The 24,785-nt window shown below is 36.6% G+C and overlaps 2 protein-coding genes across 3 annotated transcripts; one reads left to right on the top strand and one right to left on the bottom strand.

Annotated features, from left to right (window-relative positions):
• The first annotated feature begins 1,327 nt into the window (after positions 1-1,327).
• On the top strand, positions 1,328-8,194 carry cnot2 (CCR4-NOT transcription complex, subunit 2). 2 transcript variants are annotated; one of them, XM_039657994.2, is made up of 15 exons: positions 1,328-1,416; positions 2,490-2,609; positions 3,254-3,326; positions 3,441-3,588; positions 3,675-3,854; positions 4,534-4,610; positions 4,717-4,842; positions 5,035-5,159; positions 5,290-5,410; positions 5,991-6,147; positions 6,237-6,298; positions 6,384-6,433; positions 6,514-6,614; positions 6,710-6,854; positions 7,552-8,194. In XM_039657994.2, exons 2-15 carry the CDS (start codon positions 2,502-2,504, stop codon positions 7,636-7,638), a joined length of 1,560 nt encoding a protein of 519 aa, XP_039513928.1. In that variant the 5' UTR covers positions 1,328-1,416; positions 2,490-2,501; the 3' UTR covers positions 7,639-8,194. The 2 variants fall into 2 exon arrangements, with proteins under 2 accessions (XP_039513928.1, XP_088983627.1); XM_089127501.1 differs by having other exon boundaries at positions 1,359-1,403.
• A 2,263-nt stretch (positions 8,195-10,457) lies between these two features.
• Positions 10,458-24,754, bottom strand: washc4 (WASH complex subunit 4). The gene is made up of 33 exons (XM_039658046.2): positions 24,596-24,754; positions 23,704-23,843; positions 23,559-23,612; positions 23,343-23,408; positions 22,501-22,546; positions 22,206-22,273; positions 22,039-22,121; positions 21,911-21,953; positions 21,728-21,831; positions 21,464-21,584; positions 21,033-21,156; positions 20,820-20,947; positions 20,570-20,730; positions 20,071-20,197; positions 19,639-19,764; positions 18,224-18,331; positions 18,001-18,147; positions 16,634-16,713; positions 16,419-16,524; positions 16,216-16,332; positions 15,631-15,799; positions 14,567-14,721; positions 14,415-14,489; positions 14,225-14,329; positions 13,098-13,232; positions 12,897-13,005; positions 12,748-12,814; positions 11,896-11,982; positions 11,595-11,742; positions 11,406-11,502; positions 11,127-11,323; positions 10,954-11,050; positions 10,458-10,869 (listed from the first exon to the last, which is right to left on the bottom strand). Exons 1-33 carry the CDS (start codon positions 24,660-24,662, stop codon positions 10,808-10,810), a joined length of 3,519 nt encoding a protein of 1,172 aa, XP_039513980.2. The 5' UTR covers positions 24,663-24,754; the 3' UTR covers positions 10,458-10,807.
• Between the last annotated feature and the right edge of the window lie 31 nt (positions 24,755-24,785).

Here is a 24,785-nt window from a genome sequence, read left to right as displayed (position 1 = left end):
TTAAATGACAAATCAGCCTTTTTACCATAAGATGTTTACCACCTCTATACCACATGATGAATCAAGGTTCACAATTGGCCTATTCATACAACATATTAAGTACTTGTAGACGGTGCACAAGGTCATGCGTACAAAGACAATACACACATACATGGTAACATACATGACTCTGAAATAATGCGGTACACTTTAACTACATAACATAAAATGTAACACAAAACAGACTAATGTACCTTACTGATAACAAAAATAATAAGAAAAATTATTTATTTAAAAAAATATTCAAATGTGATGTGTAAGACAGGGACTTCTGGGAATGCCATTTCAACAGTTTTATTAGCTACTGTAAATTATATGGACTCATAGTACTTTCAAAAAACATATTTTACAGTATGTAACAGTAAAATTACACATGTGAGGTAAAACATTTATAGTTGAGTAACTTAGAATTCTTTCAATGTCATTTTGATTAAAAATGATGTATTATATTTAATTTCAATGTAAGAAGTTTTTTTTTTACAAATAGGATGGACATGGCAAACAAAAGCTAAAGCCTTCTATTCAATAAATTCAAGAGAATTTCATTCTTTTATTAATGCTTTTGTCTTCATTATGATATCAGACATATTCTATATGTCGATGATGTAGATAAAAGAATGGGATAATAATGCATTTTCAGAATATGTTATGCTGCAAAAATAAGATTAGCACTGAAATGGTACTATATGCATCTGCTATACAATTGTATACCAGTTGCTTTGGATTTTTGAAACAAGGTCGTAGGTTAACATTATTTAAAGAAACACCTTTAATGTGATACAACACCACACTATGTGGCTGTATTTTGGGATAATGACTGGCTGACTGTATTACCCATTATTTACATGCTGCTTTCAAGTGTTTTCAGTAACAGGCCTTATACACCTATCAATGAAAAGTTTGAAACTCCCAGTATTAAATCTTGAAAACATCCCATTTCTGTCTTACACCTCAAATTATGGATTCTTGATGGATGTTATCTGCACTTGGCTGCAGATGTAAAATACACATATTCTGTAAGATCGTAAGATTTTCTGTATTCTAAGCAGGGCATGTTAAATGGCAGACTACGTAATATTATTATAAAATATCATAAGTGCAAAATATAAACTAAAATCAAATGAAACTGTGCTGGTGTGATGTTTCAGGTATAAAAAAATAGTGACTGTAATAGTGTCATTCTATCATAACATAATACAATTCTTCTGTAGAGTGTCTAATATCCTACCAAGCACAATTTTCAGTTTATCTGCTCTGAGTCTAGTGTGAAATAAACTGAAGGTCAAGGGGTCAGAGGGTAAAGGCTATTCCCCCAGCATTCTCGCCTGCAGGATACACAGCCATCTTGGATCTGCGAGGAGAGGGTAAATTAATGCGGTTAGTCAATTTCATTTTCACCCTAAAAAATACATTGCACAAAAGGGTTTGCATCGCATATACAGGGCCAAATGAACATTTGCAGCTTTATGCGTTTATCCAAGCAGATATTTAGTAGCTGAATGAATGCAATGACACGTTTGCACGGCTTTACTGGTTTCTGTTTTTGTTCTGGAGGCCAGAGTTAGCCGACTAGCGCTGAGTGCTAACAAAAACAGTCAGCCGAGACAGAGGCCTAAACCATTTCAAGAGACAGATACATGCATTATGTATGTCTAGACATCTAGTATAAAACGAAAACACCATGACTAATATAGATGAAATGGTTCAATTTGTTTTGGTTTTCTTAAATCTTTATTTAAGCCGAAAATGTCTAGTTAGCAGCTACATAGCTATCGTCAAAGCTAACTAGCTGACATAAATGAGAACATTTCGCGACATGCCATGGTTTATTTTACTTATTTATCTCTGTAATTATGTTCGTAACACCATGACACGTACGAATCAGTTTACATTTGTTGAATAATGCATCGGTGTATTGAAATGTGAGTTTGTTAAAGTATCAGGCTTGCAATTGATGTTTCTGCATTAATTTAGCTGGTGTTTTAAGCTGATTTTGAGTTTGCTGTCAGGTGTCAGTTCAGAAAGCGATATTTGTTTTTGTTTTCCAACCATACACCACATATCTGCTGTGTTTTGAATAGATAAATACATTTGTTCAGCAACGTACCGAAATAACAGGACTATATGCTCGTATAGCATACGATTATTGGCTAAATTACAGTAAAGTTTAATCTCTTCACATCCTTTGACATCATTGCGAAACTTAGTTATAAATTGTGCTGAAGAACAAAAAACGGTTTTATAATGCTCTTTAAAGCAGCATATAGCCTTAGGTGTTGTTCTGCAGTGGTAATTCATTATTTATTACAAGTTCTCAGTATTGCCATATAGAGCTGGTTAAGGATATGTCCACTAGATGTGTGCAAAGATAATCTGATGTTATTTTGCTTCAGATATAGGTGATCAGGAATTAAATATCTTGGTTTTAACCGTGTCCTCTTTTTCCGTAGGTGACAAACGGAATGTTCAGTGCAACGAGAAAGAAGTTTGGTGAGGGGGTCGAAAGTGACTACCCGGACGAGATATACTATGGCCAGCAGTCAATGTTCCCGCATCGATCGGAGAAAGACGTAAGAACAGTCGTTAGTTAATTCTGATTATGTCTATCATGTCTAATGCTTATGTTAACCATAGGTACGACAGATTATTATTGGCTTATTTCACATGCACTGCGAACATTTCCACTGAGATGACCACCAAAAAATGTTCAAATGTTTTCTTTCCAAAATAATATATATATATATATATATATATATATATATATATATATATATATATACAATAGTCCTTCATAAATGTTCAAAACATTAATTAAACTTATTTGAATGCCACTATAATGTCATAATTTCCAGACTTTTTGAAGTTGGTAGCGTGCCAATAAAAAATCATGGCGGGAACAAAATATGATTCAAATTTAGCTGTTTTGTATTTCCCATCATTCTGAATGGCAACATAACAGAGAGAAAGTACAAAGATAAAGCATCCAATACACATCGAATGTGCATCATAATGTTTTTTAGCATTAGTGCTAAAAAGTGTCTTTCATTTGTCAGCATGAGAAATATATATGTATTAAAGAAGTATCAAATTATTTCAAAAATCTTAGCTTCTACATTTTATGGATATGTGTAAATGAAAAAGGTTTCTAATATTTGTGTTTAATAATGTCAGATCCTGTTTACATAGTATTTTAAAAAAAAAACGTTGTTTACAGATGCTGCCATCTCCCTCGCCGTCATTGTCAGGTCAATTGTCACAACTTGGTGCGAGTTTGTATGGTCCGCAAAGTGAGTACAAGTCTTCGATCTGGCTTAGATTACTGATAAGTTGTTGTGCTTCTCATAAAAACACTTTGCACTCTGATTCTGAGCACCATTTGATCAGTGTTTCTTAATTTATAGGTGCACTAGGTTTCTCAACAAGAGGTATGAGCAACAACAATCCTCAACTGAACCGGAGTTTAACACAAGGCACTCAGTTACCGAGCCATAGCACCCCAACCACAGGCGTCCCAACAATGTCCCTCCACACACCACCGTCGCCGAACAGGTACGCCATGTCCTCCGTGTGATTTATGTTGCGTGGGATGACGTGATCTGCTGTGCTAAATCCCTGCCTTGCTGATGTTTCTGCAGGGGCATCCTTCCCATGAACACCAGGAACATGATGAGCTCGCAGGTAGGGCAGGGCATGGGTATGAGCGGCAGGACCAACAGCATGGGCAGCTCTGGCCTGGGCAGCCCTAACCGCAGCTCTCCCAGCATTATCTGCATGCCCAAACAGCAGCCAGCACGCCAGCCATTCACCATCAACAGGTAAGACTGGCCACACCTGAGTGAGCAAACACAACTTGATTTGGTTAGGCTTTTTGTGGATGTCATTAATCCAGTTTTCAGTTTCATATGATCCTTTAAAATAATTCTAATATGCTGCTCAAGAAACATTAATTATTATTATCAATGTTGAAAACATTGATGTGCTGCTTAATATTTTTTTTTCAGGATTCTTTGATTTAATTTAAAAGAAGAGCAATTTTAAATAGAAACATTTCGTAATTAATGTCTTTAGTGTCACTTTTGATCAATTTAATGTGTCCTTGCTGAATAGAAGTAGTATGACCCAATAGCACACTTTCGTCAACTGGATCGAAACTCTTACACTGTCCCTGGATCAGCAAGCCATTCTTATTGTTGAGCCTTGTTAATGGACTTTTCCCATTATAACCGAATAACAGGCCTACATTTTTTTTGTAAGGCTTGTTTTCTCTGGATATTTATGGTTGATGGGCACACACCATCTTAGAATCTCCTTTCTTAAATACACACTTTGTTCCTTTGTTTAAAGCTGATTTTATGTTAAAAAGTGGATTCTCATAATCTTAAATACACATTATGTATTTTAATTAACTTTCACCTTAGGCCAAGATAAGGCCAATCAAGACTGATTAAGACTGACCTTAACAAAAGGGTCAAATCCTCATGTGTGTCATTGTAGTATGTCAGGATTTGGAATGGGCCGGAGCCAGGGGTTTGGAATGAACTCCTTATCCAATAACATCTTCAACGGGACAGGTGAGCGCTTCATTGATCGTGCTTGGTGATGACACACCACGACAGGAATCTTGACGCTTAAATTATGTAGCATTCCATTCTCATTTTTCCATCATCTGTGTGGCAGACGGGAGTGAAAACGTGACAGGAATAGATCTCTCAGAATTCCCAGCACTTGCAGACAGAAGTCGAAGGGAGGGAAACGGCAACCCAACACCGTTGCATAATCCGCTGGCTGGAAGGGCACCCTATGGTACGAGTTCATTTTACACAGTCGCATCACTTAGCAGCTGGGAACCCAACCCCTCTTAGTTTTTGTGACTAAGCATGCTTCTCCTTGAATGGATGAGATGATGTGTTGTGAATGCATGACAAGTTCAGTGGTTTTATTCATTATTTTCTCACAATTACCCTAAAACCTTTGTTAAAATGTATCTCTGTGTAGTTGGAATGGTCACAAAGCCCTCGAACGAACAGTCGCAGGACTTCTCAATTCACAACGAAGACTTCCCAGCCCTACCCGGGCCCAACTACAAGGACCCGACATTGAGCACGGATGAAAGCAAATCAGTCAGTATTGCCTGAACTTTCATAAGCTTCATAAAGAAATGTGGAAAGGATACTTTCAAGTGATGCCGTCCAGAGCTGCGACGATTGTTTGAGCTTTAACTCATTGTTCTGGCCTCTGCTGTCTCCACAGAACTTGAACTCATCAGGCAAAGGCAGCTCGAGTGCAGATGGACCCAAATTTCCCGGCGACAAGACATCATCAGCACAGAATAACAACCAGCAAAAGAAAGGGATCCAGGTGTTGCCTGATGGTGAGGCTCCCTAGCAACATTCACGGATGTATTTCAAACAACTTCCAGCTTTGAAAACATAGCTGTTGAATAAAACAAGTAATGTGCTTTTTAATCAATTAGTGTCAAGAATCTGCTCAGGCAGGTTTCAATGCACCAGTCAGGGTTTCCATTTCAATTTGATATATTTAAAAAAGATTATAATAGTACTTCCAACCCCATCAGAAGTCATGGAAAGCATTAGTTCACCCAAAAATGTCTGGCATTAATGACTCACCCTCGTGTCGTTCCAAACCCGTAAGACCTTCGTTCATCTTCGGAATTCAAAGTAAGATATTTTTTATGAAATCCGAGAACTTTCTGACCCCTATAGACTGCAACGTTGTTACCACTTTCAAGGCCCAGAAAGGTAGTAAAGACATTTTGTCAGTCTCCGGCACTGAGACTGTGCTCATGCAGGAGCCGTCCGTGTCAGAGACTGAATAAATTGTTGAATAAAGTCGTTATTTTGGGGGATTTTTGCGTCTGACAGGTTTGGAATGACATGAGGATGAGTAGCTAATGATAGAATTAAACATTTTTGGATTTTCAACTTTTACAGGCAAGGTAACAAACATTCCCTCAGGAATGGTGACGGATCAGTTTGGAATGATTGGGCTCCTGACATTCATCCGGGCAGCTGAGACGGACCCTGGGATGGTTCACTTGGCTTTAGGAAGCGACCTAACAACGCTAGGACTCAACCTCAACTCTCCAGAGTATGACGCTTTAGTTATTTACGATTACGATGCTTAAGCCAAATTTTCTCTTTTCGGCCACACATTCATTTCTCCATTTCTCCTCGTAGGAATCTGTATCCTAAGTTTGCATCTCCCTGGGCTTCAGCTCCATGTCGACCACAAGACATTGGTAAGAGTTAATTTGACCTAACTGGTAAAGATGACCAACTCAATTTGGCTCTTCAGTAATGAATGCAACTGGTTGTTTTTTTTAGACTTCCATGTTCCTTCAGAGTACTTAACCAACATTCACATAAGGGACAAGGTGAGGGGATAAACACTTCAATAAAACAGCATTGAAATTGTAATTTGCACCCAGCTGACCTCATAATGTGCTCTACACAGCTGGCTGCAATAAAACTGGGGCGATATGGTGAAGACCTGCTGTTCTACCTCTACTACATGAACGGAGGAGACCTCTTACAACTCCTCGCTGCCGTCGAGCTGTACGTCCTGCTGATTAACGCATTCTCTGCCCAAATATTATTATTTTTTGGTAACCAACCATAGAGGTTAAATGGAAGGCTTTGTTGTATTGCAGTTTCAACCGGGACTGGCGGTACCATAAAGAGGAAAGGGTTTGGATTACAAGAGCACCTGGCATGGAGCCCACGCTAAAGACCAACACCTACGAGAGAGGAACATACTACTTCTTTGATTGTCATAACTGGAGGAAGGTCGCTAAGGTAAAGATACTTAATGTGTTTCATAACACACAAGAATGAATCTCATTGGTTCTTGTGGAAGCTGAAACATGTGCGAGTTGATGTTTGTTTATATGTGAATATAAACCTAAAAGCCTAAATTCAATCTGTTCATCATGTAAAGCGATCGTGTATCTAATTTGGATCTCTTTTCATTTCATATGAATTAGTTTTACAAACTTTTTATGAACGTTTTGAAGCGTCAGAGTGGTAGTTGCATAGCTGTCAATGAAGGGTCAGAAAGCTTTAACGCCTTGACGCCTGAAGTTATTTACAATTATATAAAAAAACAGGCATTGGGGGAATACACATGCTATCTCGCCTGCAGTCTGAACGGAAGGGGTTTGATGCGAATTCGCGACAGTCGGCGCTAAAATGCGTTAAAATTAATAGTAATAAATTATATTGTTTAATTTGATCAAAAGTACTTTTTATGGGATTCATTTCATTTTCACACGTACATGGCAAAAATGTTTGAGTCGATCTGCTTCACTGTGAACCGTTTAAATACTCGTTATTTACAAAAGAATAGTTGAAAACGTGCACCTTGAAAGTACTTTTTTGACCAGTTGAGCAGTCGATGCTGATATGTCACTGTTATACTGAACGTTCAAGTGAATTGCATGTCATTTATATATATATGGCTGGACGTCAGCTCTGTGCTTTCCTCTCGTCTCAGGAGTTTCACCTGGAATACGACAAGCTAGAGGAGCGGCCTCACGTGCCAACCACCTTCAATTACAATCCGGCCCAGCAGGCCTTCTGAAGCTGCGTCCATCAGCACCCGTGAGCTCTAAGAGCGATCGGCCAGAGACAGCCAGCTGACCTGCCCGACCACAAAAAACCTGGTTTTATTCCTCAACTGTCTGGACAAGAACTGCGGGAGGGGGAGGGGAGGGTGGCAGGGGTCTCCACCTTGAGAACTGGGGGGAGGGACCCTGCCTTACAAATTATGTGCTGCCCGAACACAAAAAACACTTCTATATATTTTCATTCTGTTTTTAAATTCCCCCTCTTACGTTTTTTTTTCTTCTCCCTCCATTTCATTTCGAGCAGGGTCAATGTTTTGTTTACTCCTCTGATGGAAAGCCCCCTTTGGTGTTTGCCTGGAGTCTTTGAAGTTGCAGTACAGCACACAAACACATCCATTGGTATTAAAGAGAGAAAAAAAATACGCAGTTCGCGCTTTGTTTTCCGAAGCGCGCTGTGCTAACAAACAGGACAGACACAAAGACAAATCCAATACATGTGAATACACAAGGGCAAAAGAAAATGCAATGTTCATTGTTGCACTATTTAGTAATAAAAGAACACAAAAATTGTTTTCTGCTTTTTTTTTTAAAGTGGGAAAATTGCTCCGCTCACATTGTTGTCTAGAAGGAGGTGTGGCCCTGTCATTAACATCGTGGAGGTGCTCCCCCCCCTCCCCTCCCCCCAATTTTTCTTTCGTTTGTCATTCCTTTTGCTCCATCCACCTGCGTTCCTCATCCCGAGCTGTTTTCTGCTTAGTTTCAATTAAACCCAATCAGACTGTTTCAGTGACCGTTGCTGGGCACAAGCCGCGGACCTGGCGGTTGTGAGCTTATCGAGAAACATTGTTCCAGAATGAATACAAACCCTTTTCAGTCTTTGTTACGATTTTGTAATAAACGTGTACATTTTTTTAATTTTTTGACATCACATGAATAAAGATATGTATGTATGAATGTGTATATATATGATATATATAGATAGATGTATCTATATATATATATACATTACGTCTATTTTGGAAGAAGTAACTATGCTTGACCTCGTTTTTAGGAGGTAAACAGAAATGGCATTATGTGGTAGAAGCAAAAAATGCAAAAGACAAAAAAAATAATTAGTGAACAGTATGTTGAGCTGCCAGAAAGGGAATCACGTTTGTTACCCTGTGCACTTAAAGACCAATTCAACTAAACGAATAAAGGCGACACGGAAGGGCCTACCGAGGACATCTGTACTGCGGGAAAAAACCACGGGGGTGGAGACATTTCAGCTGCAGCTATTTGAATAGAAGCATTTCGTAGGAAAGGGAAAACCGATAGTACGAAAAACAGACCAATCTTGTATTTTCTGACCACATTTAAGGCTCCCTTTCTTTGTAATAAAGCAGAACGGCTTTCCTGAACCAGTGTTTGGACTCTGTATGGGACGGGGTTGTGTGTGGGTGAGACCGCACTTACAGTACGAGCATGCTGTTTGTAATCTCTCTGTAATGCATGACTAAAACTAACATGCCTTTTCCTGTTTCACATGAGCAGACGGTTTGTTGTTTTTCCCCCAAGTATTTTAATAAAGATGCCATGAGGTTAATGGTTAATGCACACGAGCTACTTGCAAACGGTCAAAATAGACAAGAAAGATCAGATGGAATGTCACTGAAGAAAGTGTAGTGTGCTTTTTCGAGCACTATGAATACTGTAAGACAGCAGAAGCAGCTTTAAGGCAAGTGCAATCCAACTTCCTCCATCACAGTGCTCAAGGACGTATGCGTTTTTAACTGTCGGACAAATTTAAGGCAGCACAAATAGGCTAAACAGAAAATATTAGTGCGCTACATTTTAAATTATAAATGTCACTTTTCAAAGACGGAGTTGAATAAGATTTGGCCATTATTTAAAGGTGTACTTCACTTTAAAAAAACTTTTGCTGATAATTTACTCACCCCCATCATCCAAGATGTCTACGTCTTTCTTTCTTCAGTCGAAAAGAAATTAAGGTTTTTGATGAAAACATTCCAGGATTTTCTCCATATAATGGACTTCAATGGGAACCAAACGGTTCAAGGTCCAATTGAGATTTTCAGTGCAGCTTCAAACGGCTTTAAACGACACCATACGATGAATAAGGGTCTTCGAGGACCCTTCGAGTCATGACTCAAAAAAGATTAGTTAATTTTGATAAACAAGTTTGAACAGGAGAGCCACGAACGCTCATCACAGAACAGAGCAAGGCGAGCATTTGTGCTTATAAAACTTAAACTTTTTTATTTAATTTTTAAATGAGCGATTGTTTCACTTGATAAGACCCTTATTCATCGTTTGGTGTCGTTTAAAGCCCTGTGAAGCTGCACTGAAACTCTCATTTGGAACTTCAACCGTTTGGTTCCCATTGAAGTCCATTATATGGAGAAAATCCTGTAATGTTTTCATCAAAAACCTTAATTTCTTTTCGACTGAAGAAAGAATGACATGGACATCTTGGATGACATGGGCGTGAGTAAAATATCAGTAAAAGTTTTTTTAAAAGTAAACTACTCCTTTAAGCATTAGTAAATTAATTCTGCCAACAAGAAAAAAAGTTTCTAGTTTCCATAAATCAACATTGAAATACCAAAAATGAAAGGTCTGTCATCATTTACTCACCCTCACGTTGTTCCAGACCTATACGAATTTCCTTTCTTTTGTGGAAGAACTTTTTTGTCCATATAATGAAAGTAAATGGGGTCCAAAATAACCCTATTGGTCCCCATTGTCTTTCACTGTATCGACCTAAAATTTTTCCACAGAATAAAAGTTATACAGATTTTAATTTGACATGAGGGCGACTAATTTTCAGAAATGTCATTATTCATCTTTTAATTTTTGTATAAAAAAATTGTATGGTAAATGGTGGTTTTATCATCTAAAAATACGTGTGGCTAATATTCAAGAGGATGTTAAGATACCTTCATCTACCAATCACATTTCTCAAATTTACGTCATTATCGAAAACAATGCTGGCAAAACACCGATTGAAAGTCATTGAAGTCATAAAATAAATGTCTAGTTGGTCCAAATTCACTGTCAGTTCCAGTCAAATGAGTGCAAAATGAGTTTAAGATGCTGTACAGACTCCAAAAGAAGTATAGTGGCTGGACGATCAATGTTTATGACCTCCATGACTCATTTCATTCAAGCTGCTTCGTAGTTTCACTTGCCACTCGGTTCACCCTCAATCGGCGAGGCACCAGCACCCGTTTTGGAAACTTCCTCTGTAAAGAGAGAGCTTAAATAAGTGTCTGTGGTCCAAAAAGTCACTATAAGATGTTCTAGAGATCATGGATCCATTAACCAACCTCTGTCCTTCTTCTCCTGGGTCTCCTCGGCTGCTGTTTTATCAGCCCTGAAGAAGATCCGAGCGCTGCTCAGAGAGAAATAAAGCAGCTCGAACTCCTACAAATGGAGAGAAGATGTGAATAAACAAAGGGATTGGCCATCATTGTTGAGGAGAATGAAGATAGTCCCACACCTGCAGATATACGTCCAGTCTCTTCTGGGTCAGGTTCATGGTCTGCATGAGCTTCTCATCTTGGCTGGTGGATTGAACGTTCTGCTCCTTCACTACTGCGTTCATTTCCTTCATGTACTTTTCCCTCACAGCCTGGAACCAATGGAGGGAGTCAAACTCCTGATACTGGTCTAGAAGCTTCAGGATGTAGGCGACACCTGGAAAACATGGGAAAGGTCCTTGCATATATCGTTTATCGATGAAATACCATTGGCGTTTGTAGGCGTAATGAACACATACCCATGGCGAAACCATCGTCCGTAAACGCAGCTCCCACTTTGTTCTTTTTGTTTAGTTTTTCTTTGCAGCTGATGGAGTGTTCCACAAAATTGACTGTCTGCGAGGGAGAAGAGAAATGAACGTGGTGCACGCGATGCTGCAGTAAGCAAGAGATTACCCCATCACATTTTCACAGATCTGAAGACCCACCAGAGGAGGAACAATCATATAGAAGTTCCTCAAGTGCATGTTCTTAACACTGCGAAACTCAGGTGCGAAAACCCCCACCAGCATCTTGAAGTACTCGGTTCCTTCAGCGGAGTTGCTAGTCAGGTCGCTAAGCACACAATCCAGTTGGCTGAAATTAAAAAAAAAAAAATATATATATATATATATATATACACAGTATATATTATTATTGGTATGTTTTGACCATTATTATTATTTTAGAAATGAATAATTTACTAATTATTATTATGTGGCTGATTGAGTGAGTTATGATGTACAGTACCTGGCGGCCTTCTGAGTCTCTTCAGAAAGACCTTCCTCTTTCACAAGCTCCTCAAAGTTCACAATGTCCTCGAGATCAGGAACAAACCTGGAAGACATCTTAGTGTGAATTCTAAATGAATATTGTATTATGTTGTCTGAGTTTCATGAGAGACGACTTTATCTAGTATTAAAGGAGTAGATTACTTTAAAAAACTTTTGCTGATAATTTACTCGCTCCCATGTCAACTGTCTTTTGGACCTTGAACCGTTTGGTTCCCATTGAAGTCCATTATATGGAGAAAAATCCTGGAATGTTTTCATCAAAAACCTTAATTTCTTTTCGACTGAAGAAAGAAAGACGTGGATATCTTGGATGACATGGGGGTGAGTAAATTATCAGCAAAAGTTTTTTTAAAAGTGAACTACTCCTTTAATCAATAATAACTATGATCTGAATGTCTCAGTCAAATAACATTTGAGTGCAGTAGTCAAGTGTGCTGTGCACATGTCCTGAAAAATGAAGCCAACACATTTTGATCGCCCCCTGGTGGCTAGTTGCAGTATAGGTCATAAATCCCCCCCTTTCTTTGTAATCGAAAGGGACCCGAGCCAAATGATTCTTCGGCCATTGTAGGTAGACCTGATCACGCAGACATATGTTCAAGTGTTAATTTTTCCAATAAGTTTGGTTTTAGTTTGGTTTGGGTGATTGACAGCTGTGCTTGCGAGTGAGTCTCGGGCTCCGAACGATGTAATCAGCAATGATCGTTTCTGGGATATTTGGACTTAATTTTTCTACCGCGGAAGGAAGGGGAGACAGGCTGTCCATCTTTTTTACTGTCAATGGTAGTAGTAGAAAGTGATGCTCTACCTAATAGCACTACTGCAGCAGTGCAGTCCTCCTGACCGGATCATGCGCACATAGCCCATCGCATTGCCTGGAAGAGAGGGAATGAAAGAAACCTCATGGGATAGTTCACCAACATTTAGTTCTAAATGCGTTTAAACGACAAAGTTTACCGATCTGACTGATGAGCTGTCTGTACTGATCCAGGTAGCTCTGACCATCAGGAGTGAGACCCAACTTCCTGATGCCCCGGTTGAACTTCTCCGCTCGCTCAAAGGGGTACTTCGTTCAGCAGAAACCAACAGAAGAACATGTCTTCAAAAAAAAGTATATTGCCTCACGAAACAACGGCATGCAAATGGAAACCAACATACTTTTTGGTCGGTCTGATCCTTGGTTTCCCTGAAGAAGCGGATGTCTTTGATGAGTCTGGATTTGATGTGTTCGTCATACATGAACTGACTGAAAATGTAGAACTTCTTGCGGAGGAACTGATACGTGAAGTTCACCTGCAGAGATATACTTCAAACCATCAATATTAGCGGTCGACCGATATGTCAGCCGATATTTAGCGTTCTTTTAAGGCCGATAACGTTTTTCGGTTTCTGACTTTTATTTTGACGGTATGCCGGACTTATATTTTGACAGCGCTGAAAACACCAGTGCCTGAGAGATGGAGCTCTCATTCTCTAACTTCAATTGGTTTACCGTCTCTCTTGAATAAATTATTAGACAGAACTGTAAAAGTACTAAAGTAAAGTGGATATGAAAAAGTAGGAATGTGCCAGAAGCCGAATAGCTTATTCCGAAAGACACGGAAAATTAATGCATTCTACGGAGCCCCTAAATGGACATTCGAAAAGTGAAAATTTTGAAATTTGAAAGCGATTTCAAAACCCTGCATATTGATAGCATCTTCCTGATGCCCGAAAATATACAATATAATTACCCAATTATATAATTGCGAGAGAACGCAAAATAATTGAAATGTATTTTTTCCTCCAAGCTCATATTTTTTTCCATGAACATGTCCCTTTAGGAACTTCTTAGAATACGTAATTTCCTTTCCGAATTCAGTATTCAGCTTTGGGCACATCCCTAAAAGTATTATAGCATTCGCTTTTCAATTATTAGTACTTATACTAGTATTACACTATATTAATACATAGTAATAGTAATAGAGTAAAAAGCTACAAAAGAATCAAGAAGTTTCCGAAAAGAAGAAGCCAAGAAGCCAAATAAATCATATAAAAAAACCAACAATATTTTACTTATTTTTTAACAATTTTTTCATATTCATTTGCTAATTATTTATTTCTGATTTAGTAAATATTATGTAAAATAAATCGAAATTTAATTTCAGAAACTGTTATGCATGCGTTTTTACGATCTTTAAATGAAATAGTGTGAAATCATATAGGCTTTAAATCAGCCACCTTCGGCATAAAAAAAGAAAATATCGGATCTTTAACGGATATAATACAGACGGATCACTACATACCGTTGTGTTCATGATACCCGTTCCATGAGTGCGAATAGAGTTGGCAATGTGGCGAATGTTAATGGTATTTAAGTGCTTGTTGTTGCTGGTCCTCTCAATGAAGATCTACACACAATGAAGGACATGTTTTACACAAACACATCAACTAAAGTACATTTATGGACCAATAACTTCAGAGGTAAAGTCTTGCCTGGTTGTTTAGATTGTAGAGGTAGCGGGAGACGAAGACGTGAATGTTCCTCATGATCTCTAGGACGTCCAGACCCTAGAAGAAACAAAAAATGAAGTGAGACTGAATGCGAAATGACATTTTTGAGAAGATCCATCGAGTGAGGTACACACCTGTTCAAGAGTTTGGCTGGGGAGATGAGCCTCAGTCATGACCAAACCATAGCGCTGTGTGGCGAGATTCCTCATCTCACTGTACGTGGCCCAGTCGTGAAGAGCCACAGTCGTCAAGTTGTAAAATGTCTTGTCTAGATAGTGAGTCACATAGGCTGCAGGAAACAGAAGACTTGATCTTAATATCTTACACATCTTGCTTAGAAGGCAGAGATAAAGCTCAAGGTTATGACAACCGAGGACCCCTTTATATAATGATCCCACGAGAAAGACTCTTTTCCACTTTATTTTCATCTATAAAGGTATTGCTTTCAAATGATTAAACGTGTAAATAATACACATACATAATAATACACAAATATTTAAAATACATACATTACTAAAATAATATTTAATGTATATATTGTATATATATTACTAAAATAAGTTAATATATATATATATACACACAGACACTGTATATATTATAGTATTTATTTGAATATTATTAAAGTATAAATACTATAATATAAACTACATCACAAAAAAATAATGAATAACATTGATATCCACTTTACTATTACAATTAAATATAAACTAATGAAACCCATGATTAAGGTTAGATAAACCTTTTTACTATAAATTATTGTAAAAACATATTTTCTGTAAAAAATTAATAAGACAATATAATAATAAAAACGAATAATTGGCATTAATCTCATTCTTTTCGAAAAGACAGAATAGAACAATAAAATCTGATTAAACATAAAAAATAATAATAAATGTGATAAAACATTGTTTAAAAAAAATGTATTAATATTTTTTTTACAAGTTGACTTTGCCAGTGCTTGAAATACATTTTACATTTTTTTCCCCTCAAATTTTCCCTGAATTATCACTATTAAAGGTACAGTACTAAAAAATACACTTGTTTATGACTGTTTTTGATGTGAAAAACCTTGACTAACGTTATAAAAGTACATTTCAGGGACAAAAGACAAACATGCAGGATATGTACCCATTAAATAACTCATTATATAAAATACATTTAGTGTAACTCATACATTCAGTCTTATATTCTCTACCTTTGATGTCGATGAAACGGTTAAAGAAGCGAATGGGCTTGAGAGAGAAAAAGTGTGCCAGATCCTTCATGCCCACTTTGAAAGGATTTCGGTCATCCAGTTTGAGGTGTGTGTGCACAGACAAGCGCAGGTCCTTCTCAATTTCCTTACACAGCTTGTCTAGCAGGTGCTAAAGATCAGAAAAAATATGCAAAATTATAAGTGTAAGAAATTATACCCCAACCCAGATTCCACTCCATAATAGATGGTTGATCATGCTCATTCCCCAAAATGGCTTAGCCATCATAGAGAATAAAAAGTTGTATTGTTTCTGCACCATTTGAGTGGATCATATTATGAGCAAATGGCCATCAATTGTAGAATTGTACTCAACTCCATTAACACACAGAACACAGCTGTTACAATAGGAGCAACTTCATTTACCTTAAGGGTTGTAAACTGTCATGGAATAAATATAATGTTCTGGGTTCGTTCCGACTACACTGAACCCAAGATGCTACTTCAGTTCACTTTCTTCATTAAGATCTTCAACGTCTTCCTCATCTTTTCTTACACTTCAAAAAGTGCATCCAGCAATTGGCTTACCTCATTGAAGATTTCCATGATCTCAGTGTCATAACACTCCAGTAGCTGATCACATGACTCCATGTGTTTGGCGTGCAACATGGTGGGCACACAGTCTCTGAGCGCACTAAACATGTACTAGAGAAATATATACATATTTAAATGGCATGTATAAAAATGATTTCACACATAAAGTGAACATTAAGGAAAGATTGTGATTTTACATGAATTCTGGCCGCATCCACAGCGTTTTCATACACATCATCCAGGTAGATGGGGAAGACGGTTCGATGCCAGTAGAGAAAACTGCAGTCGCATTGCACTTTGACTCTGAGGAGAGAGGATATCCCATCATGCACTTTACAAGACAGTCACATATGTCAGAAACTCAAAATTGGCCACTGCTAATCATAACTAGTTGAACAAATGTAAGACTCACCGCTCTCTTAGTTCACTGATTAAGTCCAGCTTTTTCAGCACAAGCTGTAAAGGCATGAGCTCCTCATCCTTGAAGGTTTTCTGTGCAAAAACAAAAAAACAATGCAATGAAAAAAAGAACATCAAACAAGAAATAACATTTTAAAAATGCAATGAAAAAAAAAGAACATCAAACAAGAAAAACATAAAACAAAAATGCAATGAAAAAAAGAACAAACAAGCAAAACATAAAAACAAAACAAAAAAAACTAAATCCAAAGAAAAAAAGAACATCAAAAAAGAAAAACATAAAAAAATGCAACGAAAAAAAGAACATCAAAAAAGAAAAACAAAAAAAAAATCCAATGAAAAAAGAACATAAAAAAAGAAAAACATAAAAAAATGCAATGAAAAAAAGAACATCAAACAAGAAAAACATAAAAAAATGCAATGAAAAAAAGAACATCAAAAAAGAAAAACAAATCCAATGAAAAAAGAACATCAAAAAAGAAAAACATAAAAAAATCCAATGAAAAAAGAACATCAAAAAAGAAAAACATAAAAAAATGCAATGAAAAAAAGAACATCAAAAAAGAAAAACAAATCCAATGAAAAAAGAACATCAAAAAAGAAAAACATAAAAAAATCCAATGAAAAAAGAACATCAAAAAAGAAAAACATAAAAAAATGCAATGAAAAAAAGAACATCAAAAAAGAAAAACATAAAAAAATGCAATGAAAAAAAGAACATCAAAAAAGAAAAACAAAAAAAAAATCCAATGAAAAAAGAACATCAACAAAGAAAAACATAAAAAAAATCCAATGAAAAAAGAACATCAAAAAAGAAAAACATAAAAAAATGCAATGAAAAAAAGAACATCAAACAAGAAAAACAAAATAAAAATCCAATGAAAAAAGAACATCAAAAAAGAAAAACAAAAAATGCAATGAAAAAAGAACATCAACAAAGAAAAACATAAAAAAATCCAATGAAAAAACAAAAACAAGACAAAAAACAAAAATGCAACAAAAAAGAACATCAAACAAGAAAAAGAAACATAAAAAACATAAAACAATTAAAAAAAACATTAAAAAAAAGAATAAATCAAAGCATAAAACAAAACAAAACAATGAACATCAAAAAAACAACATCCAAAAATGTTTTTAATAATAAAAGATATTTAATAAACAAATAAAGAAAATATTTGTATTAATAAGAAAATAAACACCATGAGCATTTAAAAAAAAAAAATAAATAAATAAAAAAGTAAAATAAACTGGAAACAACTTTAAGGCATCAGAATGACATTTATTTTAATAGTTTATATTCAAATGTCACGAATTGGCCATAAATTTGATTCAAAAGCACTCAAGTGTGTTTATACTCACCATCTGAGTGCCTACACTGAGAGCCAGAGACACTATCAGTCTCCTCTCTTTGGTGCTGGGCCCGTTCAGAGTGTTCTCAGCCAGAACCAGAGCCGACAGGACGTCCAGCCTCTGCTCACTGTACTTCTTATCAGAGATCACTCGTTTCTGAATGAAGACAACAACAAATCATGAGAATGTCTGGTCTATAGAGCTGGTGTATGTGAAATGGTTGTGTTTGTACCTTAGCAGTAGAGATGGAGGCCAGGGCCTGAGACTGCAGCTGTTGCGTGATGTGAGACACAGAGTCTGCTACAACCACTGAGCGCCGGTGGAATGTGTGCTCCACAGCCTGTGCTTGACAAACACTCACATTAACACTGTGCACCTCACACAACCTAGAAGACTACCGATAGTGTAGCAGATCCGCAATGCACCCTACAACTACTGTAGAGTACTTGACTTATGGGGGACACTGCATAATGAACTAGTACACACAGCCTAAAGAACACTTGAACACTAGAACTAGTATACACTACCTATCACTGCACAGTGGAACTTGCATACAACCTAGTGTACACTTGGCACCTAGGATAGCCTGTACATTATAACTGATTAAAATGTACTAAATTTATAGTGCACTACTATTAGTGTTTATGATTTTGTGCACACTACAACTATCATACTGGATATGTTGTGAACACTACTAATGTGTAAAATAAAATTGTTCTAAATTTCTAATGCATATCGTTATTAGTTACCAAATGATTGTGCACACAACAATATACTAGATTTTTAGTGCACACTTTTAGCATTTAAACTACAACTAAAGCACTAAATTTGAGCAGAGTAATTATTGCGCACACTAAATTGTACTAGATTTATAATGCGCACTACTACTAATGTATCAACCTTTTTATGTAGACTAAACCAAACATATGAATATGTAATAAGTCAAGTTCAACACTACTATTAATTTTTAAAATGATATACTAGATTTTTAGTGCACATCATTAGTGTCCAAATTTTTTGTGCACACTACAAGTAATGTACTACATCTGTAGTGCACACTATTAGTATTAAAATGGTGAGCTCTGCAAATAATGCACTAAATTTGCAGTTACTGACACTACATTTATAGTGCAGACTACTATTAACATTGACATTTTTGTGAACACTACAACCATCATACAAGATATGTAGTGAACACTAATATTAATGTATAAAAATATGTACTAAATTTATAGTGCTTATCGTTATTTGTTTCCAAATATTTGTGCACATTACAAGTAATGTACTATATTTGTAGTACACATCAGAGCACAACAAATAATGCACTAAATTGCAGTGCAGACTACTGTTATTGTACATACTACAATATACTAGATTTATAGTGCACATTACTATTAATGTGAACACTACTACTACAGATCAAATATTGTTCAAATTGTGTACATTATGTTTTATGTCCAAAAACTAGAACTAATGTACTACGTAAGTAGTGCACAATATTAGTGTTAAAAAATTGTGTAAACGATTGTGCAATGCATACTACATTGAAAAACAGACGGTATATAATACTATATATAATATAACACTGCTCGCATTTGAAAATATGTTAAATTATTTGCTGTTGAAAATATTGACTCATTAACCCACTTTTAACAACTCCACCAATCGGCACAAGGCCTTCACCGAGGTCTTGGTCATGGGCCGTTGCATGGACATGTACATATTCATAGTGGTCTTGATGATGGTGCTGATGCTGTAAGCGTACAGGATTCCCTGTTGAAACACAGACACATCTGGGTAACACTTTAGTTTAGCGTCCAATTCTCACCATTAACTAGTTGTTTATTAGCATGCATATTGCTAGGATATAAGCTGTTTATTAGTACATATAAAGCCTTATTCTGCATGACCATATTCTACATCCCTACCTTAACAACTACTACCTTACGAACTATTAGTAAGCACTAATTAGGGGTTTATTGAGGCACAAATCATAGTTAATAGTGAGAATTTTCTAACTTTTTTAACAACATTTTTAATCCCAAAAATAACAGAAAAGAAGAAAACGTCAATCTCTACCTGCACAAATGTATTACACCTGTTGCTCAAGTCCTCAGACAGTTTTTCTGGTTTCGGTTCTTTTGATAATATTGACTCCATTTTCATCATCCAGGAGGTCACAAATATGTAGTAGGACTGCATGTCCCTGCACACAGGAACAAAATCAGTCAATAAGGGCTTTCGCACCGTGTAGTTATAAGAACTTAGGCCCCGTCCACACTACTGCGTTTTCGTTTGAAAATGGAGAAGTAAAACGAATACGATCTCCGTCCACACCAGCGTTTTATCTGCGTATTAGATTAAACGTGCACATTAAAAGGCATTCCTAAAACTAAAATCATTCCCAGGTACTTCAACTATTAGTTCTAGGGACTGTGAAAAGGTTCCTCTGGTTCGAAAGCCCCTTTTATAAGGAACCCTAAATCTTTATAATGGCATAAAATACACGGAACATGGATGAATTGTTGAGGCTAAATCATAATTCATCTCATGAATTATCTCTTATCTGATCTCTTACTTCATTAGTGTCTGGGCCTTTTGCTGCAGGAACGCATCTCTGCTGCTGCGGGTGCTCTGGACGCTCTTCTTGTCCAGTAGTTTAGCTGCCGCGGGGACTTTGTTTATCAGAAATGTGTCTGGAAACCAGATTATATTGGCTGCTAATGTCACTGCAGGGACCTGGAGGATTGGAGAAGGGAAAGAGTTTTGATAATGACTGAAAGAGCAGATCTACACACGCATAAATCCCGCTGGTTAAGTGTACTCACCTTTTTACACACATCTATCAGGGATTTGTAGATCTTCTTGTCCACTGCCCTAAAGATGTGGAAGTGTAGCACGAAGAGACCACATACGCCCGTATACTTATCCCGCTGGTCGATCTCTGACGGCTCACCTGCAAGTCACATGACTGTTGTCAGTTGTCTACAGCTAAAAGGAAGTCTCATTAATGCTGTTTGGAATTCAAAACATATACAAACCAAGCTTTGACTCAATGTTGGCAAAAATGGTTCTGATATTATACGCAAACTCCTCTGCAAAGGCAGTGTTTTTAGAGACGGATACACCTTCTTCTGGGTTATCAAACCTCTGCTCCACACAAGCCTGCATGAAAATGGGAAAAAACACTTATTAACCACTGTGTATAATTATTTTGTATATATATATATATATATATATATATATACAGGCAATCAGGCATGTGTGTGTATTTATATATATAAAATAATTATACACAGTGCACCCACATAGTATATTATGTAAACACAAACTTTTATTTTGGATGCGATTAAACGCGATTAATCTTTTGCCAGCCCTAATCTGACAATATTATTGGCAAATATTGGCATTAAAGGCAAACTACAGCTACAGAATTTATTTTACTATGCAAACAAAACTGAACGGTGTTGACCTGAAAGATCATGCTGTCCAACAGCTGCCCCTCCAGCTTCAGTAAGAGCTTCTCAAAGGGCTTCAGTTTCTCCTCTGGAATGGCAAACTTAGCCGGGTTATGATGGACAGATTTCAATAACCTTCAGAAAACAACACAGAAAATCTTTTCACCAAATCCCCAACGTGAAACACCACATTTCATAAATGCATTCATGAGATGCATTTTATTAAATGAAATGTACTCAATTTCAGTTCATTCACATTAATGTCAACATCTAAATACCTTTTATACATCTTCCAGTGTTCCCTCAGTGTGGCGTGGTTCTCCATGATCTCATCCAGGGTGATGAGGACCACCAGAAGTTCTCCCAGATGCTCGTACACTGCCTGATTGTAGACAAAGAGAAACCGTCACGTCTACAAGACGTCACGTATCAGTGAGGAACCACATGAAGATGGAAATTACCTGAAAGTGTACACCTGTGGACTCAATGATTTTTGTTGCACCCCTGAGATATAGAAAAAAAAAAGAATAATTCAGCAAGACAGCATTCGTGTAACACTACATAACAAGTAAATATGTAAACTTCTCACTTGCTGCTGTTATACAAAGCAGCCAGCTGGTGAACCATGTTGACCACCACCTCAAAGCAGCGCGACACAAAGCAAGACAGCTCCTGTTACATATAAACAGAATAAATAAATCTATGTGTTTAGGGCTCTTCATTTCTTTTGAATGCAAAAAGATCATGATGTCAAACCTGTAAGAAGGAAATAAAGCGGCCCATCTGAATCTGTGACTCTCCCTCCACCACACTAGTGTCTGACACTGCAATCCAATCAGATGGAGTCATCAAATTCAAAGCGTCATACAATACATTTGTATTATTATTAAAAGCTACAGGTTAGCTCAATCAAATTAACATCAAACATAAAATCATTTCCTGTTTAATATCCACTCAGATATATGATCTTTGAACTAAAATGGGAATAATGTTGATTATCATGAACACAAGCTGTAAACTGAACATCAAAAACCAAAACAACAATTGTTACCTCCTTCACCATAATATAGCAAGCCATTGTAGAACTTGGTTTCAGCCTAAAAATACACAAAAGTAGCAAGTTTATATCTGATTAATTGACTTTATAATCATCTGGTCAAAAGATTGGTGTTGGTATTATTATTATTTTTTAAATAAGCCTCTTATGCTCACCAGTGAGGGTGCTATTTATTTAAACAGCAATATTGTGACATATTATTACAGTTGTTTTTTTTTAATATATATTTTAGAATGTAGTTTATTCCTGTGATAGCAAAACTGAATTTTCAGCATCATTGATCATCACATGATCCTTCAAAAATCTAATATGATCTAATATAATCTAATTCTAATATGCAGATTTGCAGCTCAAAACACATTTCTTATTATCTTCAATGCTGAAAGCAGTTGTGCTGCTTAAAGGAGAAGTTCACTTTTAAAAAAAACTTTTGCTGATAATTTACTCAACCCCATGTCATCCAAGAGGTCCATGTCGAAAATAATTTTGGACCTTGAACCGTTTGGTTCCCAGTAAAGTGCATTATATGGAGAAAAATCCTGCAATGTTTTCATCAAAAACCTTAATTTATTTTCGACTGAAGAAAGAAAGACGTGGATATCTTGGATGACATGGGGGTGAGTAAATTATAAGCAAAAGTTTTTTTTTTTTTTTTTTAAATGAACTACTCCATTAATATTTTTGTGGATATTTTTCGCTGTTCTTTGGACTTTCTATTCAACTGAAAAACAAATATTTTGCTACATTTTTAAATGTCTTTACTTTTGCTCAATTTAATGCATACTTTTTGTATGTTCTTATACTATTTTTATTTATTACTCCAGTCTCCAACTTACCTCATATTTCAGTTTTTTAACCTCACTGCAAAGAGCTGCATACACTGTGATGACTTTATTAAGCACCTGGTGGAGAGAGAGAGAGAGAGAGAGAGAGAGAGGGAAAAAAGCAACAGGTAAACTCATAATACACTAATTTAACTTCAGATTTGCAGTCCACCAAACAGCAGCATCTAAAACAGCACATTGTTGAACCAATAATTATTATTATCAGACCTTATTTTCTGTCTTGATAAGTTCCAACAGTGAGGACTGTTCATACGGCAGGAGCTGGTGTGGAAGAGCAAAGACGGTGATCTTAAATAAATGCAATTCAACAAGAAATAATCCCTGATATGAAGATATAATAATTACAAAACACCTTCAAAGCGATGGGATCCAGAGTGAAGTCCCACACATCTCCGATAGAGTCGTCAAGGGCTTCTTCGATACCCTGGAGCTGAGTGGTATATTCTTCTAAGAACTTCTCATAGTTTTTAACCTGCACTTCTGTGTGAATTTCTGCACAGGAAGGAACCAAAATGCAACAGATCAACAGTCACAACACCAGCAATAAAGCTCCAAATGATTTCCTTCCTTATTTGGGTGACAGGAAATTCTTTAATTATACATGTTTTTATTTAATTAAATAAGCATGAATATTTATATATACAGTAGTCAACATATGAAGTGGATCAAAAAAGTTAATCAAAGTTGTCCTGAACGAAGGAGAAGAACGGGTATTGTTCAAAATTCATGTTTAACTTTGATGAAATGTCATTATCTTAAATTACAATAAGGTGATATCTTGAATAAAATAATAGCTATTTTATCCATCTGGATGGGGGGTCTTTAGATCTGTAATGTTTGCCCTCCCCTGTTATAGACCAAAATAATTATATTATAGCATGTATTGTATTCAGAGTTTTGGCATGTACATCTAACTTAAATCAAATAATATCATGTGAATGAAAAAATATAGATATTCTGAGCACTTTATTCACTGACTAATTAAACCAATTACTTAATTTTGCATTACAAGAAATCGAAACATCAAATCCAATGATGTGTAGACACTTCCAAATGGAAGTGAAAGTCTTCCTTATCAAATGTTTGTTTAATCAATAAAGCCCACACACATCATTTCTAATCAGTGTTTGAACTTGGCCACTTTCCCTGGTCATCTGACAGCTGGCTAACGTTACTCAGCTAACTGCAGGATCTACAGATTTTTACACGTTCCTAATATCATCCCGATAAGACGCGTTACTTACTTTGTGATCCATCATCAAAGCGGTCAAACTCCCAATCAGGAGATAACGAATCCACAGCCATCGTCATAGAAACAACACAGACTTCTATTTTCAGTTAGCTGCCATTAGATCAGTCTGTTTGGGGGTTTACTGAACAGTGTCAGAGAGGGGAGGGGCTGTGCTGGAGTCACATGATTCACACAGTCAAGAG

The sequence above is a fragment of the Pimephales promelas genome, chromosome 25 (assembly GCF_988280905.1).
Source record: "Pimephales promelas chromosome 25, fPimPro1.hap1.1, whole genome shotgun sequence".
Lineage (NCBI taxonomy): Eukaryota > Metazoa > Chordata > Actinopteri > Cypriniformes > Leuciscidae > Pimephales > Pimephales promelas.
The sequence above is the reverse complement of the archived record's forward strand: the minus strand, read 5'-3'. Positions and strand labels throughout refer to the sequence as shown.